The sequence below is a fragment of the Hirundo rustica genome, chromosome 4 (genome assembly GCF_015227805.2).
Source record: "Hirundo rustica isolate bHirRus1 chromosome 4, bHirRus1.pri.v3, whole genome shotgun sequence".
Taxonomy (NCBI): domain Eukaryota; kingdom Metazoa; phylum Chordata; class Aves; order Passeriformes; family Hirundinidae; genus Hirundo; species Hirundo rustica.
In genome coordinates, this window is record NC_053453.1 from 10,308,048 (window position 1) to 10,325,011 (window position 16,964).

General features: G+C 38.5%; 1 protein-coding gene across 1 annotated transcript in view; it reads left to right on the forward strand.

The window, feature by feature from the left end:
- SEMA3C (semaphorin 3C) overlaps window positions 1-16,964 on the forward strand; it is a 117,825-nt gene that overhangs the window by 85,831 nt on the left and 15,030 nt on the right. The window contains exons 11-13 of the mRNA XM_040061558.2: window positions 887-1,031; window positions 5,740-5,962; window positions 16,202-16,290. Of these exons, the coding sequence (XP_039917492.1) occupies window positions 887-1,031; window positions 5,740-5,962; window positions 16,202-16,290 (457 nt within the window). The remainder of the gene's footprint in view (window positions 1-886; window positions 1,032-5,739; window positions 5,963-16,201; window positions 16,291-16,964) is intronic.

Genomic DNA, 16,964 nt, shown 5'->3' on the forward strand with positions numbered 1-16,964 from the left:
TTTAGACTGTCTGGAGTTTCCACTTTTTAAAAATTAACATCGCAAACCCTGCATGCAGTGAGAGGAAAAATGAGGGAGTTTATTCACTGTAGTCAGCCTTAGCATCAATCTGGAAATTTTTCCCCTAGTGCCCTTCATCGTCATGGGGTGGTGGAGACCATTCAGGGCTTGTGCTACCCGGACCCGTGGCTGAATCTAGAGCAGTGGGAAGAGCATTCCCTTTGCTTAGGTGAATCCATGGGTCCCCTTCAGGAAGCTTGGGTCCTCCTAAGATCCATTTTTTTGGGTGGATTTGAGGGCTGTGTAGGAGTAGTTCCTTTACAGCCACATCATGTCCCCATTTTTTGCAAAAATGCTGGAAAATGATTATAATAATCCAGCTGGTTGTCATTGCTCTGTCTGTTTTGATTAATATTTCAGCCATCTATTTTAGGAGGCTCATGGAGGTCTTGTGGTTAATATACTGGTAGGGAGCTCTGTGGTTAATATACTGGTAGGGAGCTCTGGAAACCTGTGCTGAGCTTGGCAGTACAAAGTTTATAAAACTCCTGCTTCACTGAAGTCAGCATTATTTTTGCCATTGATTTAACTGGAGCCAGATTATATTTCTTCTATATTTAGCAATAGGAAATCTTCTTGTTGCACCAGTAGGGTAGTGCCTGCCTCTCTCTGTTTTCAGTTCACTGTTCAGAAATGTGCTAAGTCTTAAGAAGTAGTGGTGCATATTGGGCAGCTGGATTAGTTGATTGTTTTAAATCCATATAAAAGCAATAAGTCGTATAAAATATTATGTTAGAGGTATCTTTCATCATTAGACCATATAAAATTATGGAAAAGCTTTAAAAAAGTTGATAGATTACAATGCTAACTTTTTCTTGTCTTCCAGCTCCATATTTAAAGGCTCAGCAGTGTGTGTGTATCATCTGTCTGACATCCAGACTGTGTTCAATGGACCATTTGCACACAAGGAGGGCCCAAACCACCAGCTGATTCCATATCAGGGCAGAATTCCATACCCGCGACCTGGCACCGTAAGTACAAAGATGTTTATTCAGTCTTGCCAATTGCTTGTCTTTGTTTAATGCATAAATAAATATTACTTATTTCAGGAGAAAAGTCTGTATGTGACTGTGACAGTTGCAATTCAGAACTATTTTATTTGCTTTTCAGTTGCCTGCAAATCACATAGTGTCTGGAAATCTGGAAAGAATTAAAAGTCATGTAAAATGTCAATTATTCTCTCTCTTTCTGCTTCAAAGACAATAAGAATTAGTTCATTAGGTGATAGTCTTCTTGTTTGTACATGCATTTCCATTTTATGGGTGCACTTGAGCAAAATGCAGCTAAACAAGCAAGCAGGCAAAGATAGCATTGTTAGTGTGCTCCACAGCCTGGATCCAAATGGTCTGTAAGTCTGTCTGCTGTCTGCATGAATTTTCTTCAGTTCTCCAGAGTCTTGCACCTCTTCTCAGATGCTTAGGAGATACAGATTTAGAGAACAAGGTTTCTGGGACTTGTCACTTGACTGTCATACCCTCCCAGGTTCTGAATCTTAGAAGAGAGAGCTAGAAATAGATGCATTTTCAGTTCATCAGAGTCTTCCTCATAAGAATGCCTTTTGTATGCCTTGCTTTCAGGACTTTCTTTCACTATATCAGGGGTAGTAATAATCTTCGAATAAATTCTGTACTCAGTTAGAGCTAGCTCTGTTTCTAAGTAGTGTAAAAGTATCCCATGAATATTTTAAACAAAACCATTATTTATTCTTACTTTTCAACTTCATGACATATAAAAATTGCTGTTAATTCACTTCTTTCTTTATTTACCTATTTAATTTAACTATTCTAAATTTATATTTAGCAGAAATGTGGCATCTAATATTTCAAGCTTTAATGAAGAATATATGAACTTTCTCTAGAATCATCTCTGAATCCATATTTGCTAAATGAAGTATGGTGGTGTGGGTGTGTGTTGACTCCTATGAAGTCTTACAGTTTCTCAAGTATCAGAACAAAATAAGCATGCAGAGAATCATAAATTATCACTCAACATTGCAGTTATATTTTTTTAGATTAACACTTTGTTGCTTTTCCATTCATCACAGGAAATTAAATTTTATTTTAATTTTTCCAGTCCCTGTGAGAACCTTTAACCATATTACTATTTCACTCTGATTTGTCTTTATGCTGCAAAATCTTGTTCTTTTTCTCTCTTTCTCTCTCAGATACATGGAGTAACTCTCCCTGTTCACACAATTCTTCATGACATTTTAGTGCTGTTCAGTGCTCCTGACATTTTAATTGTTGCTGGCAATAAGTTAGGACTTTACATTCCCAGATCTCTAGAATTAACTAATCAATACCTGACATTCCACAAAGGTCTAATCTTAACATTAGTCTTTCCTTGAAATTAATTCATACAGCTCTAATCTCATGAGTTCACTGAGGCTTTAAAAAAAAGACCCACTTAAATAGGAATTTTCACACTCTTGTGATTAGTCACATTCCGAAGTTTCTTGCTGCTTCAGAGTATTTTGTTTGTATGTGTTTCCTCAACCACTGCCATGTTTTTCTTGGTTCACTTCATGGAGGCTTCTGAGGTGTTCCAGATGGGCCTAAAGAAATTGGGCAACACAACAGAAAGGAAAAAAAAAAAGAGATTTGGACTTAACATTGTGACAGAAATTATCTACACTTTCCAGATATGCCGATGAGCTCTGAATTTGAAGATGAGTTCTTAGATCATACCTCATAGTGATTCCTTTAGTTGACCATTGCTGGTTTTGGATCACTGGCTTTTGTGTGGTTCCTCATGATTCAGCCACAACACAGTATCCCTAAGTCATATTTTCTAAGATGGAATTTCTTTGGCTTTGCTTTTTTTTTCACTGCCAAAAAAATTCCACTTTTCAGTGTGTGCCACAAACTTTATTTTTCAGTTATACCAAAGCGTCTGTAAAAATCAGGACATGGGGATTTTTTGCTGCTCAGAATTTATGCTCAAAGAGTTAACATGATTAGCCATATTTGCAGTCTGTGGGCTTGATCTTCTCTTCTCTGGAATGTACTTTTTTTATAACTTCTGGGATGCTGGACTAGACAGGGGTGCCTTTTTATATGACATGGAAAATCCTACTTTGCAGTTGCCTAGAGAGATATTCTTACTAAACCTCTGGATAGAAGTAAAAGTTCATCATGTTGCGGTACACTGGATAAACAATGGAAAGGCTTCAGTGTAGCTTCAGTAGGATTAAATAAAGCAATACATTCTTCTGGCCATGATCAACTCGGCAGTGTTTGGCTGGCCTTCACTGAATACCAATGGTTTCTTATTTCTCCACAAGCAAGTCTTACTTATGGAAAAAAAAAAACCAACAAAAAAAACATAATTGGCAGCTTGCTACTAAACTCAGTGATGTTTGAGGGTAGTTTCCATTTTTCAGAGTTTACAGAAATAGTTTTTGTACCTACAGCATACTGGGGAATATGCTGTAATTAAAGAATTCTGATAATCGAGTGTGAACATAAAATTGTGTACACAAGTTCTTGAATGAGCTGTGAAGGATGACTGTTCAATGCCTCCAGGAAAGGGAGAGCTTATAGCTTTCTTCATTATCATCTTTTGCTTGTCACTCATTTAGCAAAAGAATTAATTGGTTTAAGATGTTTGTTCAGGCTTTGCTCAGAACAATGATATACTGTAAGTTTTTAGGGTCATGCTGGTGTGAATCGTAGCACAGACATTTTTGCAAAAAGTCACAGACAAAAGTCTTATGACTCCAAGTCAATAATGCAAGGGTTGAAGGTATCAGACTTTTAATTGAGCTATGTGAGACAGGAAAGTTTAAGTTGAACTGTTTGTGAAACAGAATCCCTCTTGAAAGGAACTGAAGTCTGGCAGAGCACTACCAAGTAGAATAATTTTGCTAATGATGAATGCAGTTCTTTTTTAAGCATTTGTTGCTAATCTTAACAGATAGTTCCATACATTTTCTGTAATGTGGATGAATATGCCAGAGAGGGTAGAGCAAGCAAGATAATAATTCAACTTTGAGAGCAATCTTGGAGCATTAACATATAGCATCATTTTTAATGAGAGCCAAAACAAAACCCTTAAGGTAAATATGAGCCCAAAAAATGAACTGTCGAAGATGTCAGATGAGTGAAACAACCTATGTCTGAGCTGAGTTCTGGTTCTTCTTCCTGGAGGGGACTGATGCCAGAACAATTTCTTTTAAAGAGTTCCTACCAGAGCTGTTCTACTTAGTATTAATAATTAATTCCTAATTGAGCCAGAAGATGACTCTAAAGCCTGTGATTAGGCTGAAGTCCCCTCTCTACTTGTTTCCTGGTATGCCCAATGAATATTTTGCTGGGTGCACAGTGTGGAACAGGTTTTAGCAGTGAGGGTAGGACGGGCACTCCTGGCCTGTGGTTACAGGGATGCCCTGGGAGGTGAAAACCCAAATTCTAACATTGCATCTCATCAGATGGGTTGGACACATGACTCACGTATCCACAGACAGTTTCCAAGTCTCTCAGAATATGATTCATTTTATGTCATTTTAGCCATATAAAAGCAGGGTGTTTAGTCTGAATTACTGACTATGGAGGAAACCTAAGAATAAATGCCTGACTTTAAGAGAGTAGAAGTCAGGTGAGGTAAATCTCTCCCTAAGCTACTGTCTATTTTGTGTCTGTGGTTTTGACCAGAAATTCCATCCTAGATGTAAGAATGGCCCCCGTCAAAATAAACAAATTTCCATCAAGTGCTTTTTATTGAACAAATTATTTTCCAATTGGAAAAATACTGCATTGAAACACTTCTGAACATCTCCAGTACTCTGAGGAGAGCTTCACAGCTCAGAAACACGGTAAGGGGAAGAAATTGAAGCTCAGGAGCAGCAATGAGAAGTGAGGTAATGGTAGCTGGAAAAAAGAAAAAATCAAGTAAACTAACATAGGTACATCCAGAACTTTGTACCATTTACTGACGTAGCTCTGATTTCTTCAGTTTTGATTTAGTTTCAAACTCAGTAAAGAGCTAAGTTTTCTAAGATGGCTTTTATTTTCTCATGAGGCCCAGAATGCCTCAGTGATGATTATTTGGATGGTTCTTCGTTATATTTAAAGAAGCATCCGAAGTGTTCATGGACTTCAGTTACTTCCAAGGAACAGGGAAGTGTATAGACAATCTTTTCAGATATAAGTTTTTATAGGACACCCTCATCAACTCCACATTATTGCTCTTTCATATGAAGATGAGTCACAGGCCCTTTCATCATCTTATAATCAACATACTGATAAAAGGGATATTGGCCAAATTAAAACTAACTATCAGATTTTGTCTTCTGCTTTTCTACTAATTCTGTAAAAAAACAGATGCAAAATTTGGTGTCTTCCCATACCAATCTCTTGGATTTTTTTTTTTCAACAGGCAGTTTAGAAGCATAAAACATGTAGAAATAGGTTCAGAAGTACAGATCTTTGCCATCATACTGGATTTTGAAAGTGCAAAAATACATTTTAGTTTGTTTTATCAGAAGTGATGGGAGTTTGAAGTGTAGCTATTTAACACTTCGCTCCCCTTACTGGAATATACTGTTTGGCCAAAGTCTGAAGTGCTTTTTTTGGGATTTCCTTTGTCAACTATCTGTACATATTTGTAAATGATCTGGAGATGAAAACTCTCTGAAAGATGGTAAGTACTGTCCATCATTACTGTGCATGTTTCTTGCAGTGCCCAGGAGGAGCCTTCACACCCAATGTGCGGACAACCAAAGAGTTTCCGGACGATGTTGTGACCTTCATTAGGAATCACCCCTTGATGTTTAATCCCATTTACCCAATACACAAGAGGCCTTTAATCATCCGGATAGGAGCTGACTACAAGTATACAAAGATTGCTGTGGATCGAGTGAATGCTGCTGATGGAAGATACCATGTCTTGTTTCTTGGAACAGGTAAGAGAAATTTGGCGGCATTCATTTTCCTCTATTGCAATGGAATCTGCAATCAACTCTGCTTTTTACAATTTACAACTTTGAGAAATATTGGTTTAAATGTTTGCAATCTACAGAAATCCATGAAGAATGTTCTCTTTACTTTCTGTGCATTTTTCTGTTTACTATAGATATCAATTATGTGCGAAAGATACAATGTATTGATCTTAATTTTGAGGGAAAAAAACCACCACCAAAGTATATTTTATTGGCTCTAAACTATAATACTTCTTTTGTATATGGTTTGTCTGCAATATGATTCCAGATTACATTTTGATGATCTCTAAGGCAAGAAAAAAATAACAAAATCTAGCTTATAATTTTTTTATACTCTCATAATCATTATTTAATATATGCTCTGTAAGCTACTTCTGAAGAAAAGCATGATCTGATCAAGATGTTGCAAAGGCAGAAACAACTCCTCCAGAAAACAGTAGTAATATGGAAGTACTTAGCAGAGAAAAAGAAATGAATGGTTAGAGCCCTAGCGGTAGTGGACACAGAGAACTTGATCCAAGTATTCTAAAATTATTTCTGTCTAATATAACCTATATTCTGTTTTTACTTACACCAAATTTGAATCTGGTGTTATGCATCTGAAGTCTGCAGGGAACAGGTTAAGTGATTCTTGTACTGATCAATTTTGGTTTTTTTAAACACCTTGATAGGAATCACACCCTTTGGATTGAAGCAGACAAGTAGAGTGGTACTCTGACTAGACCCTAGGAGTCACTAACATCTGAAACTCATACTGTTTTAACAGGGCATTAAAGGTCGATAGGCACCAAGGCTAATCTTTTTTTACTTTCAAGTAGAACAAAGGAGAAGAACTTTAAGAGAACAAATATATCTCTGAACATCAGAAAATGATTACAGAGATGGCTTGCATTGCTTTTATGGTTCACGTATTATTGGGGTCCTGATTGTTTTCTGCTTGTAGAGTAACTGTGTCTGCCAACAAACTCACATGGGGCTGGGAATAACCATCCTGTTAAAATAGATTTAGGAAGCGGGTGCTAAAAAATCTCTTAAGAATGTTGGGCTTCTGTAGGGAAAGGATTAAAAGTAACTCTCTTCACTCTTAGAAACACCTCTCAAACTATCAAAATCAGCAGGGTGCCTATGTGCCAAAGGAGGCCAACTGCACACTGTTCTGTGTGCGCAGAACTGTATCCAGCAAGCAGGTTGATGGAAAGGCTTTTTTCCCTGTGTTTGGCTCCTGTTGGGAGTACTGTGCCCAACTGTGGGCTGACCAGTATAGAGAAAACATTGACCTAATGGACTGAGATCAGTTGAGGGATTGTAAGATGTGATGTAGGAAAAAAAAGCTGAGAAAATGGGTTTATTCAGAGAAAGCTAAAGGAAGACCTTAATGCTGTTGACAACTATCAGCTAGGGTGGGTACAGCTGCCTAGTGGGAAAATTACAGATGGGGACTCTTCTCAAGGTGCTCAGTGCCAAGGAGAGGGATTTCACACAAGCTGCACTGTGGGACAGTGCTATTCGATATAAAGGAGAAGGGTTTTGCCATCAACATGATCAAACAGTAGAAAAAGGATCCAGAGTGGTTAGGAATTCTCTTGTCTTCAGAGACTCAAAAGATTCAAACCCCAACAAACACAGCATTGAGCAGCCTGCTCTAAACAGGACTTGCTTTGAGTGTGGGACTGCATCAGATGTCTTCTAAGGCTACAGGTTTCTGCAGTTCAGTGAAAGGAAAACAAAACCACTTCAGTCATGTGAGGTTATGGGTGGAGAAAACGAGAAGAGCTAAAGCCCAGCAAGAACTCAGTTTGGCTACTGCTGTAAAAGGCAATAAAAAAAGTTTCTATAAATACATTATCAGCAAAAAGAGAGTTAAGGAGAATTTCCATCCTTTACTGGAAACTGTGAAAAGACTGAAGGTCTTAATGCTTTCTTTGTCTCAGTCTTCCTGTAGCAGGACCAGTTCAGCAGGCTCTCAGCCCCTGAATTGAAGACAGGAATAAAGAGCAAAATGAACCCTCCATAATCCCAGGAGTAATGGTCCTACTACACCCCTTAGACACAAACAAGTCCTTGGGGCTGGATGGATCCATCCAAGGACACTGAAGGAGCTGGCAGAGTGCTCACCAAGCCACTTTCCCTCGTTCAGCAGCAGTCCTGGCTAACTGGGGAGGATCCAGCTGATGGGAAGTCACATGATGCCCATCCACAAGAAGGGCCACAAGGAGGATGTGGGGAGCTACAGGCCTGTCAGTAACACCTCAGGGCTGCAGAAGGTTCCGGAGCAGATTATCTTGAGTGCCGTCACATGGTGTGTGCAGGCCAGCCAGGGATCAGACCCAGCCAGCAGGGGTTTGTGAAGGGCAGGTCCTGCTTGACCAGCCTGAGCTCCTTCTGTGACCAGGTGACCCACACAGTGGCCGAGGAAAAGGCTCTGGGTGTTGTCTACCTGGACTTCAGTAAAGCCTTTGACACCATTTCCCACAGCATCCTCCTGGAGAAACCGGCTGACCATGGCCTGGATGGGAGCACTGTTCACTGTGGATAAAACTGGCTGGACAGCTGGGCCCAGAGAGGGGAGGGAATGGAGTTAGACCCAACTGGTGTTCCTTCAGGTCTTTCCCAACCTAAATGATTCTATGATTCCATGTTTTTCCACCAAACCTTTACCAAGTCTCCGTCTGATGTAGATTGAATGCTCAGTATATGATAAGGCATAGTCAGGGTAATAAATTATTCAAAGAATTTCATAAGTTTTTGATCTGGGTATTTTAGTTTTCTTAGCTGGAGGCTGATAAATGAGTTTAAGGTATTCTTGATTCTCTCCTATTTGCAGCTGTTGGAGACTACTGAACTAGGCTAATTAGGACAGGACTTTCTAAAATAGGGGTTGTCCCTCCCTCCCCCTTTCCCTCTTCCTGCCGCTAACATAAGCCTACATTTTCTGTTTAGTTTAATTAACACAGATGCAATTTTTGATTTTGTGAACTGTAGGATATTTTTTCTCCTTTCATGCAGAAGTTTTCTTCTACTATAGAAACAATGAAAGTGTTGATAGACAACATCCATACTCTTGTTATACAACTGCACAAGAAAACTTGGTAAAAGAGAAGTTTGACTTTACTGGTAGTTTCCTTCCTTAACAAATCACAATGTTTAGTCAAAGTAATAGATGGGTAGGCTAGTGCAGATTTTTCAAATTAACTTTTTTTTTTTTTTTTTTTTTTTTTTTTTTTTTTTTTTTTTTCCCCAATGCATAGTGATGCCACTGTTTTAAAATGCTGTGTAAGCATCTAATATTATTTGGAGGCAAGTTCTACTAAGGCTTAGTGGAAAAGATGGAGACATAAGTTCCCAGACCATATAGATTGTTAATTGGAAAACTATCGAAAAGTTGAAATGTCCTTGAAATCACAATTTGATAGTAAGGATTCTTCTCTGCAAGAGGTAAACATAGGTAATTTCATTTTATAGTTTGATGATCATCTGACGGTTTTTAGGTGATCAGTGTGGCCACATACGCACACGAGCTGTTAAAAACATAAACATACCTCAGGTTGTTCTTATGTTAATCCTTCTCTGTGTATCGGCACAGGACCCATTATGGATCAGATACAAAAAGTGCAGCTCTTGATACTTTATATTCATTGCTTTATCTTCTTCATTACACTGGAGACAAGGATCATTTTCTGCTTTCTAGTGAGATGGAGGGCAGGCATTATTCTTCCTGAGTAGGGCACAGGACATTAATACCTTCCAAAGTCTTCTTCCAAAGAAATTGCTGCAATGTAAATTACTGCATTTCTCAGCCCTTTCAAATAAAAGTGATCAGGTTTCAGCCACTGAGAGGAGAAGCTTGTTTTCTTTATTCTCTGCTTTCTGTGAGACTCAGGAGGATTTGATAGAGATATTAAGTGTCAAAAGGAATGCAGAGGGAATTTGCTTTGGTGTCAGTTCATCCCAGCAAATGCAAAAACCACATTGTATAGGAGAATTTCATGTGATAATTTCCTTGGGAGCCTGGAGCCCCACAGCCAGAGACAATGGGACTTGACACCTGGTGACAATTACACTCAGCTCAAATGATGAGTTACTGCTGCTGAACTGAGATGTTGCCAGCCATGTCTGTCACTGTCAGTGACCTGTCTCATGCTTGGAATCAGGGTGTTTTATGTCTTGCCAGATGCAGAGCACACAAAATGTTTAGCTTTTCCTCTCTTCCTCCTCTATAGCCTTAGTAATAAATCAGTTCCTGAATGCAAGTGAAGAATAACAGAAGTACAGAGCTCTGACAACCCCAGTGGTTTTCATCATGCAGCCATGGCACAGGAGGGTATAGGCAACTCTGTAATTTTTTCACCTTGGTGTGAACTAAATGTATTGTTTCCTTTGCTCCCCCAGACAGAAGTGCTGTGCTCACAGGGGCTGATCCATACCCAGAGTTAATGCTTCTCTCCCTTGCTTACCTGCATAGCAAACAAAATAAATCCTAGGGATAGACATTGTTCTTGTGGCATTCCATGCTTTTCAAATTATTGCAATCACCTGTTTTTCCTATGCTTTTAAACATGAAGTCTCCCAAAGCACTTAACAAAGCTTGCTAGTTTTGTTGTGTCTCTCCTAAAGGATCTCTTCACCCCTGTCTGGTGTGAGCTGACTTGGAGAAAGGAGCAAGTCTGGACTGGTAGAGAGCAGTGCTGCAAGAGAAGGGTGCTGTCTACCCTCCTTGTCTTCCCAAACAGAAACGGAAGAGATAACTTATTTGCAAAGAATATAATCACTCATTTGTATATTTGACTAGAGCAATGCTGATTGCCCTAGAGTTGTACTGTAATTTGTTACTCATTTCAGTTATATCTGCAGAACCTGAGCTTTCAATATTTTGTGTTCATCCTTTGGTAGATTTTTTCCTATCTGAGTTTTAAGACAGCAGTAAAACATCATGAGAACATATTTGTGAGATTAATATTCATTTATTAAGCATGCCATCTACTGCTTGCAGCACGAAAGCCTTTGGTCAAAGTACACACAGATTGCACAACCAAAAGATTATTCACGGGGTTTTTAATTGCTCCTGGTGTTATGAAAATATTTAAATGTCTGGATCAAACTTGGGTACATTAAACAGCTATGGGCACAAATGGCATTTTTTTGGTCCTTGCTATCAAGATATTATATGTTTTTCTGGAAAGAGATCTAAGTTACTGTCATAAAAAGGCACTACAGACTTCAGTGTGGCTTATTGAGATGATTAATGTCAGCCACATGCATCTGATGTGGCGTGAGGCTGATCGATGTTTCTCATTATCTTTTCTTTGATGAAATGTTTGTTTTCAAAATCTGGGTGCATTAAGTGCCTCCAGAGCAAGAGTTCGTAATGATCATTTTCATGTTGTTGTATGATGGCTGTCTTTTTGGAAAACCAAGCCTTGCTGACAACAGTAGCCTCCAGTAATGCAATAGCCAAATGATCTACAGATTCTAAGAGAGAGATAATCTGGTCAAAAGAGCAAGCTTGCCTCCCATAGCTGCACTTCGTGACTGTGAGCTTGGAAAGATGATGTTGCACAACAGTGGCACAACAGGCGTCAGACACAATTTCCTTCTTCCTCTTGGTCATAGTGCCTGAGTCATTCATAACCTTTCATTGACCTGTTCATCCACAGCTTTTTCACAGACTTTTAAGATGATATGTAAGTTAAGAGGGCGTACCTCCACCTGCTTCATTTCCCTTGTTCAGCTTTTATTCAAGCAAGCTCACACTGTGTCCCAAAGGATTGACTGAGCGAGGGCTATGCAAAAACTTCACCCTCAAGTGTGAGCATTTGTATCTGTCGTTTTGTTCTTTGATGCAGCTTGTATTTTATGGAGTTTCACAGAAATATTATGAGCTGGAAAATATTACCCCATTTGACAGATGAGTGAACTAAGCTCAGAGAGGTTAGTGGCTGTGGTGGGAGCTCTGAGTTACAGCAGACACAGAGCGTGGGAACGTGGCTGTCAGCCCTGGCTGCTAACCTGCCACCCTCTCAGGTGCTCTGCTGAGCCTCAACAGAGGCTGTTTTCTCAAACAGACAGATTTCAAACATTCTATAAACTTTTAGCTTTCTTTTTTCTTTGTAAGGTTATTTGTATACATCAGGTTCAACTCAGATAAGAGATCAGAAATAATTAGCTGCTCTTAGGCTGACAAGTAAAACATGAAGAAAAAGTTTTTAGAGGGTCTCCAGCAATGTCAGATGCATCAGGAGAGGGGATTACTGAGGGAAGTCTCTCAAAAACTCATGTCAGAGTAGAAGTTGGTGCCTATTGCAGTCATTTTTTTTATGATGTGGAAAATTTGGGGGTTTTATTTGTAGTTCAGTTTGTCCATGTGATGTGTGTGGCTCAGGGGTAAATGGGTCCTGGCTCTCTTTGAGGCTCACATTACTGACAGCTGCAGCGTTCACTTAGAACTAGGGAAATAAAAACTAGTCAAAATTCAGAGAATTAGTTTTATACTTCTGATTCAGCCAAAAACCTATGTATTTTTGATATTTGTTCATTAAGCTTTGCTTTTTCCATTGCCCATGGTCAGGCAGATGAGGAATGAATGTAATCAGGCCCAGTCTAATTGGTATTGATGAAGCTTAGCTGATTAATATCAGTACAGAATCATGCCTTGCATTTCAATAAATATTTTAATTATCATGATGATGATTTGCCTCATATGATTCCATTCCATTTATTGGAATGCCTTCCTTCTTTATTTATTTCCCACTCTGAATACATTCTACAGCATTTTTTTAGCCTGCACTTTTCTCCCTTGACGTTCCCAGTTTCTCAGTCCTGTCAGAGGGAATGTGATCTCAGTGTCACTGTCTTTAGTGTCAAGCCGGGACACCTGCATTTGTTAAGTAGGTTTGAAATGGAAAAGCTTTTTGAATCGCTCCTGTCCTCTTTCTGTCAGCTTGAGGGAGGTTCCCTTTTGTTTGTCCATCTCCCCTTGACTCACAGACTGCTGAGCTGATGCAAGGCTGCAAACAGCTCCCAGTGATGAATTAGGAAAGTGGTGAGCAAAAATCTGCCTCTTCATTTCTAGTGGCAGGTTGCTGTTCTGGAGATATAGTAGCTTTTTCATGACTGTGTAAAACCATAGCAATGGAGAACTGTTTCAAAGTGGATTTCTGGAAGGAACAAGTAAATGGCAAAAGAAAACATGCTGTTCATTTTTATGAATTTTAGAGGATTCCCTTCCGATTTCATACACTGACCAAACTTGAAAAAAATTTACTTGCACTTGTTTGATGATCTCTTATGCCTGATTTACAGCATAAAATATTATCTATTGTGAAATACACTCGGAAACAGCTCAGGCACTGCTTTGTGTAACTGTCCTGTAGTGCACAGTGCTTCATCCTTTCCTCTAACCCAGTGAATTTAGTTCACTTTTTTGCCATTAGCAGAAATAATCAAATAAGATTTTTGACAAAACTCAAATATCAGCTTCCTATGTGAACACATGTAAGTGACTTGATTTGTCTGATACAAATTTGTGTTTATAGTGGAGATAGCAATGCTGCTGAGAAAGAAACAAAAAGTGGGGTTTGGGGACAAATATTTGCTTTTCGTTTATTGAGGAAGAGGCTGAGCAACAGTAGCAGGACTATTTTAGAAGCAATGGGAGAACTGTGGCCTATAAGCTATGTATCATTGGAAGTGCTTATATATAGGTGTGTATATATATATATATATATATATATATATATATATATATGTAGAGACTATTAGAATCCCTTACTTTATGAAATTTTATTTAATCAATAGCTTTCTGTTGCCTTGAATATTTATTTTAAATGTTGTCTTAATCTCCTTTAAAACAATGGAGCATTCCTTTCTGCAAGGATCTGTCCATCATGGTACAAAACTGAGTCAAAGCAAATGGTAAAATACTGAGTCAAAGGGAATGAATACGAAGGTAAACAGTCCTTCACTCTGTGTATTTTTCTGGGCCGTGACAAAAAGGTAGATAGGAACCTGTTCTACAAATAGGAAAGGTTATTAGCACACAAGGACTTGGCGTCAGGCATTATCAGTATTTTCTGTGCCAATGCCGAGGATAAAATCTCCCCTCAGGCTCTGATTTCATTTTGGGGCAATGTTTGAGGACTCAAGACAATTTAGGAATTTTAAATGTGTGGCATGTGCTAATGGATCATTGACATAAACCGGTTCTTCAGAGTCTCAGCAGCTTTACATTCCTTTGCAGGTAAGGTCACTGTCAACATTCTTAGTGCCCTGTATGTCAGGGTTACAGGTACTTGACACATTGCAGGCAGCTTAAAAAAAAAAAAAGTCTAACGTTGGAGAAATAGAATTGATAAAAGAATGCAAAGAAGCAGAGGTAGACTGGACTGAAGCCATGTACATGTGTGAGTGGGTTATTCCCTTAAGTCGGAGAAGAAATACACACAGCCCTTTCTCCTTTCCTCCGAGGGAGGCATCTGCAGCAGTTTAACACTTCGGTGGGCCCTGGCAGTTAGTAAATCTCTCTCAGGTTTTCATAGCTTTGCTAATACTGGCACCCAGGCTAGACTACAGCTGTGCTATCACAAGATTTAGTTTCAGTAAAGTTTCTTCAGGAGGAACCGTTTTATCATGCCACTGTATAATGAGAATAAATGTCTCCATAGAAAATTCTCATGAAAAATTCATACCTAACGCGCCCTGAGCATGTACCCTTGATAGCTACACATTTTTAAGCCTTGTCAGCTTTCAGTTTCTCTTTTCCTTCTTTTTTTAAAGATGAAATAGTGCAATGTGCTCTCTGTGTTGTGATCAAGTAATTAAATATTCTGGCTTTGAACCTATTTTTTGTTGTAGTAGTAGTAATAATAATAATAATAATAATAATTAATAATAATAATAACAGAAGCAACAAGTAATAGTACTAGCAGTAGTAGCAGCAGCAGCAATAGTAGTAGTAGTAGTAGTAGTAGTAGTAGTAGTAGTAGTAGTAGTAGTAGTAGTAGTATCTGGCTTCCTCAAGTGAAATAAGATGTAAATTACTTACAGTAATCATCTTACCCTGCAGCTCTAGCTATATAATTTAGTCATTGAGCTTAAAGCAAAAAAAAAAATTGAACTTTTTCAGCTTACATGGTCTTCATTATGAATTGCCTAACTGGAAACTGAAATTTCCTAATTAATGTAGATACTTGCCTGTATTGTGCTATGCTAATGTTCTACCAACTGCACAGCTCTACACTGCTCCTAAAACTTTTGAAGGTTGAACAGAACCTGTACTGTGTGTTCTCATTCCTCAGAATCAGTATTGAGCAGATAGAGTTATTCTACTCAGTCTAATTTCTAGGTCTTTCAGATAAGAGGAATTCTATGTGCTTTTTCCAAGTTAAAATGCTCATTCTTGTGATTATCCTACAGTCTGCCTTTTCTACCACATCAGAAATACTTCAGTGGCTGTCTCAGCCTGTAAGAGCCTTCACATATGGACCCCTTCATCTCACGTATTCTTTCCACATAAGAAATTTGGAAAACTAATCACAAATTTCCCTTTGGTCGCACTCATCACATCTACCCTGCAAAAACACTGTAATTGCCACATATTTCTACTTCTTTTCCTTTGTTCTGAGTGGATTTGTGAGGCTAGGAACTGTACTGTGAGAGGGAAGTCACGATACAATAGCTAAAATATCTTCACCTTGCTTTTTCTTTTCACCTTACAGAGTAAAATATTAACTCCTACCAATATATAATGTATTTCATTATTGTTTAAATTTAATTAAAAAAAAAAAAAAACACTTTCATCTAACCGTGTTTACATGTAGATAGAGTTATTCTTTGGAAGATTAATCTTTCACGTCATCAGTTATCCTAGCATTTTCTTATTGGATATGAATATATCACATCCTGCAGTAGCTCCCTTTTACCTGTTTATATTGTGCTTTACTTTAAGATCATTAGGATAGATTCTGCCTGTGTCTGTGTGTACAGCATTCATATATGAGAATAATACTATAATAGTACTCCTGTATAAGGAATCATCTCACCATTCTTAGTGACTCCAAACTGTAGACATTACTGAACATTTCTTACCTTTCTCTGTGTCATAGTACTTGCTTTGATGGTTTCCTTTTATAATTAATGAAGGTTAATCTGCTTTTTTATTTTTCCCTCTCTGTGTCACATGGTCTCACTTACTCTCACCTATTGCAGATCAAGGAACTGTGCAAAAAGTTGTTGTCCTGCCCACCAACTTCTCTGCAAGTGGAGAACTCATTTTAGAAGAGATGGAGGTTTTCCAGGTTTGGCTTTCCCCTTTCGTTTCTCCAGTATGCATGTTCACACAAACACTTTGTTCTTACAGACTTTGTCAGGGGCAACTGTGATTTGATAAAAGACCAAGTAAATGTGCATGCTGTCAGTTTGATAACCACATAAAGAGGATTACAAAATGGTGACTGTTATGAAGGCTCTAGCTAGCTGAAGCCCCTTTCTTCTCCTGTATTTTAGTTGCCAGGTTTGTTTGTGTTGATATATGGGCTAGAAGGATTTTGGTAATCAGTTTTTTAGGAGGTCATGTTATAATGGCTTCCAGAAGAAGAGTTTTGTCATTGGCATCACTATAGAGACTGTTGCTGTGTATGGTTGGAATTTCAGGTTTCTGTTCTTTGATTATCTGAAGATCTTCCTGGTTCTCAGTTGCAAAATGAAATCAAATTAGTGTTGTTTTTGCTTAACTCGTGTTCGTCAAAGTCACATGCCACTGGAGTCAAGAAAGCTACAAGTTTAAAGCAACATAAGCTGAAAAGAAACACAAAAACTACAGGGAGATAAAGGAATAGCCTCTGTCAATCACTCTGGCATGTAACAGTTGTAATAACCTAAAGAAAATGTTCACTCTCATGTTGAAAAATCCCTCTCAAATATTTGAATGGGCTATTCATTAAACATCAGTAGCCTTGGGGCAAATGCTACT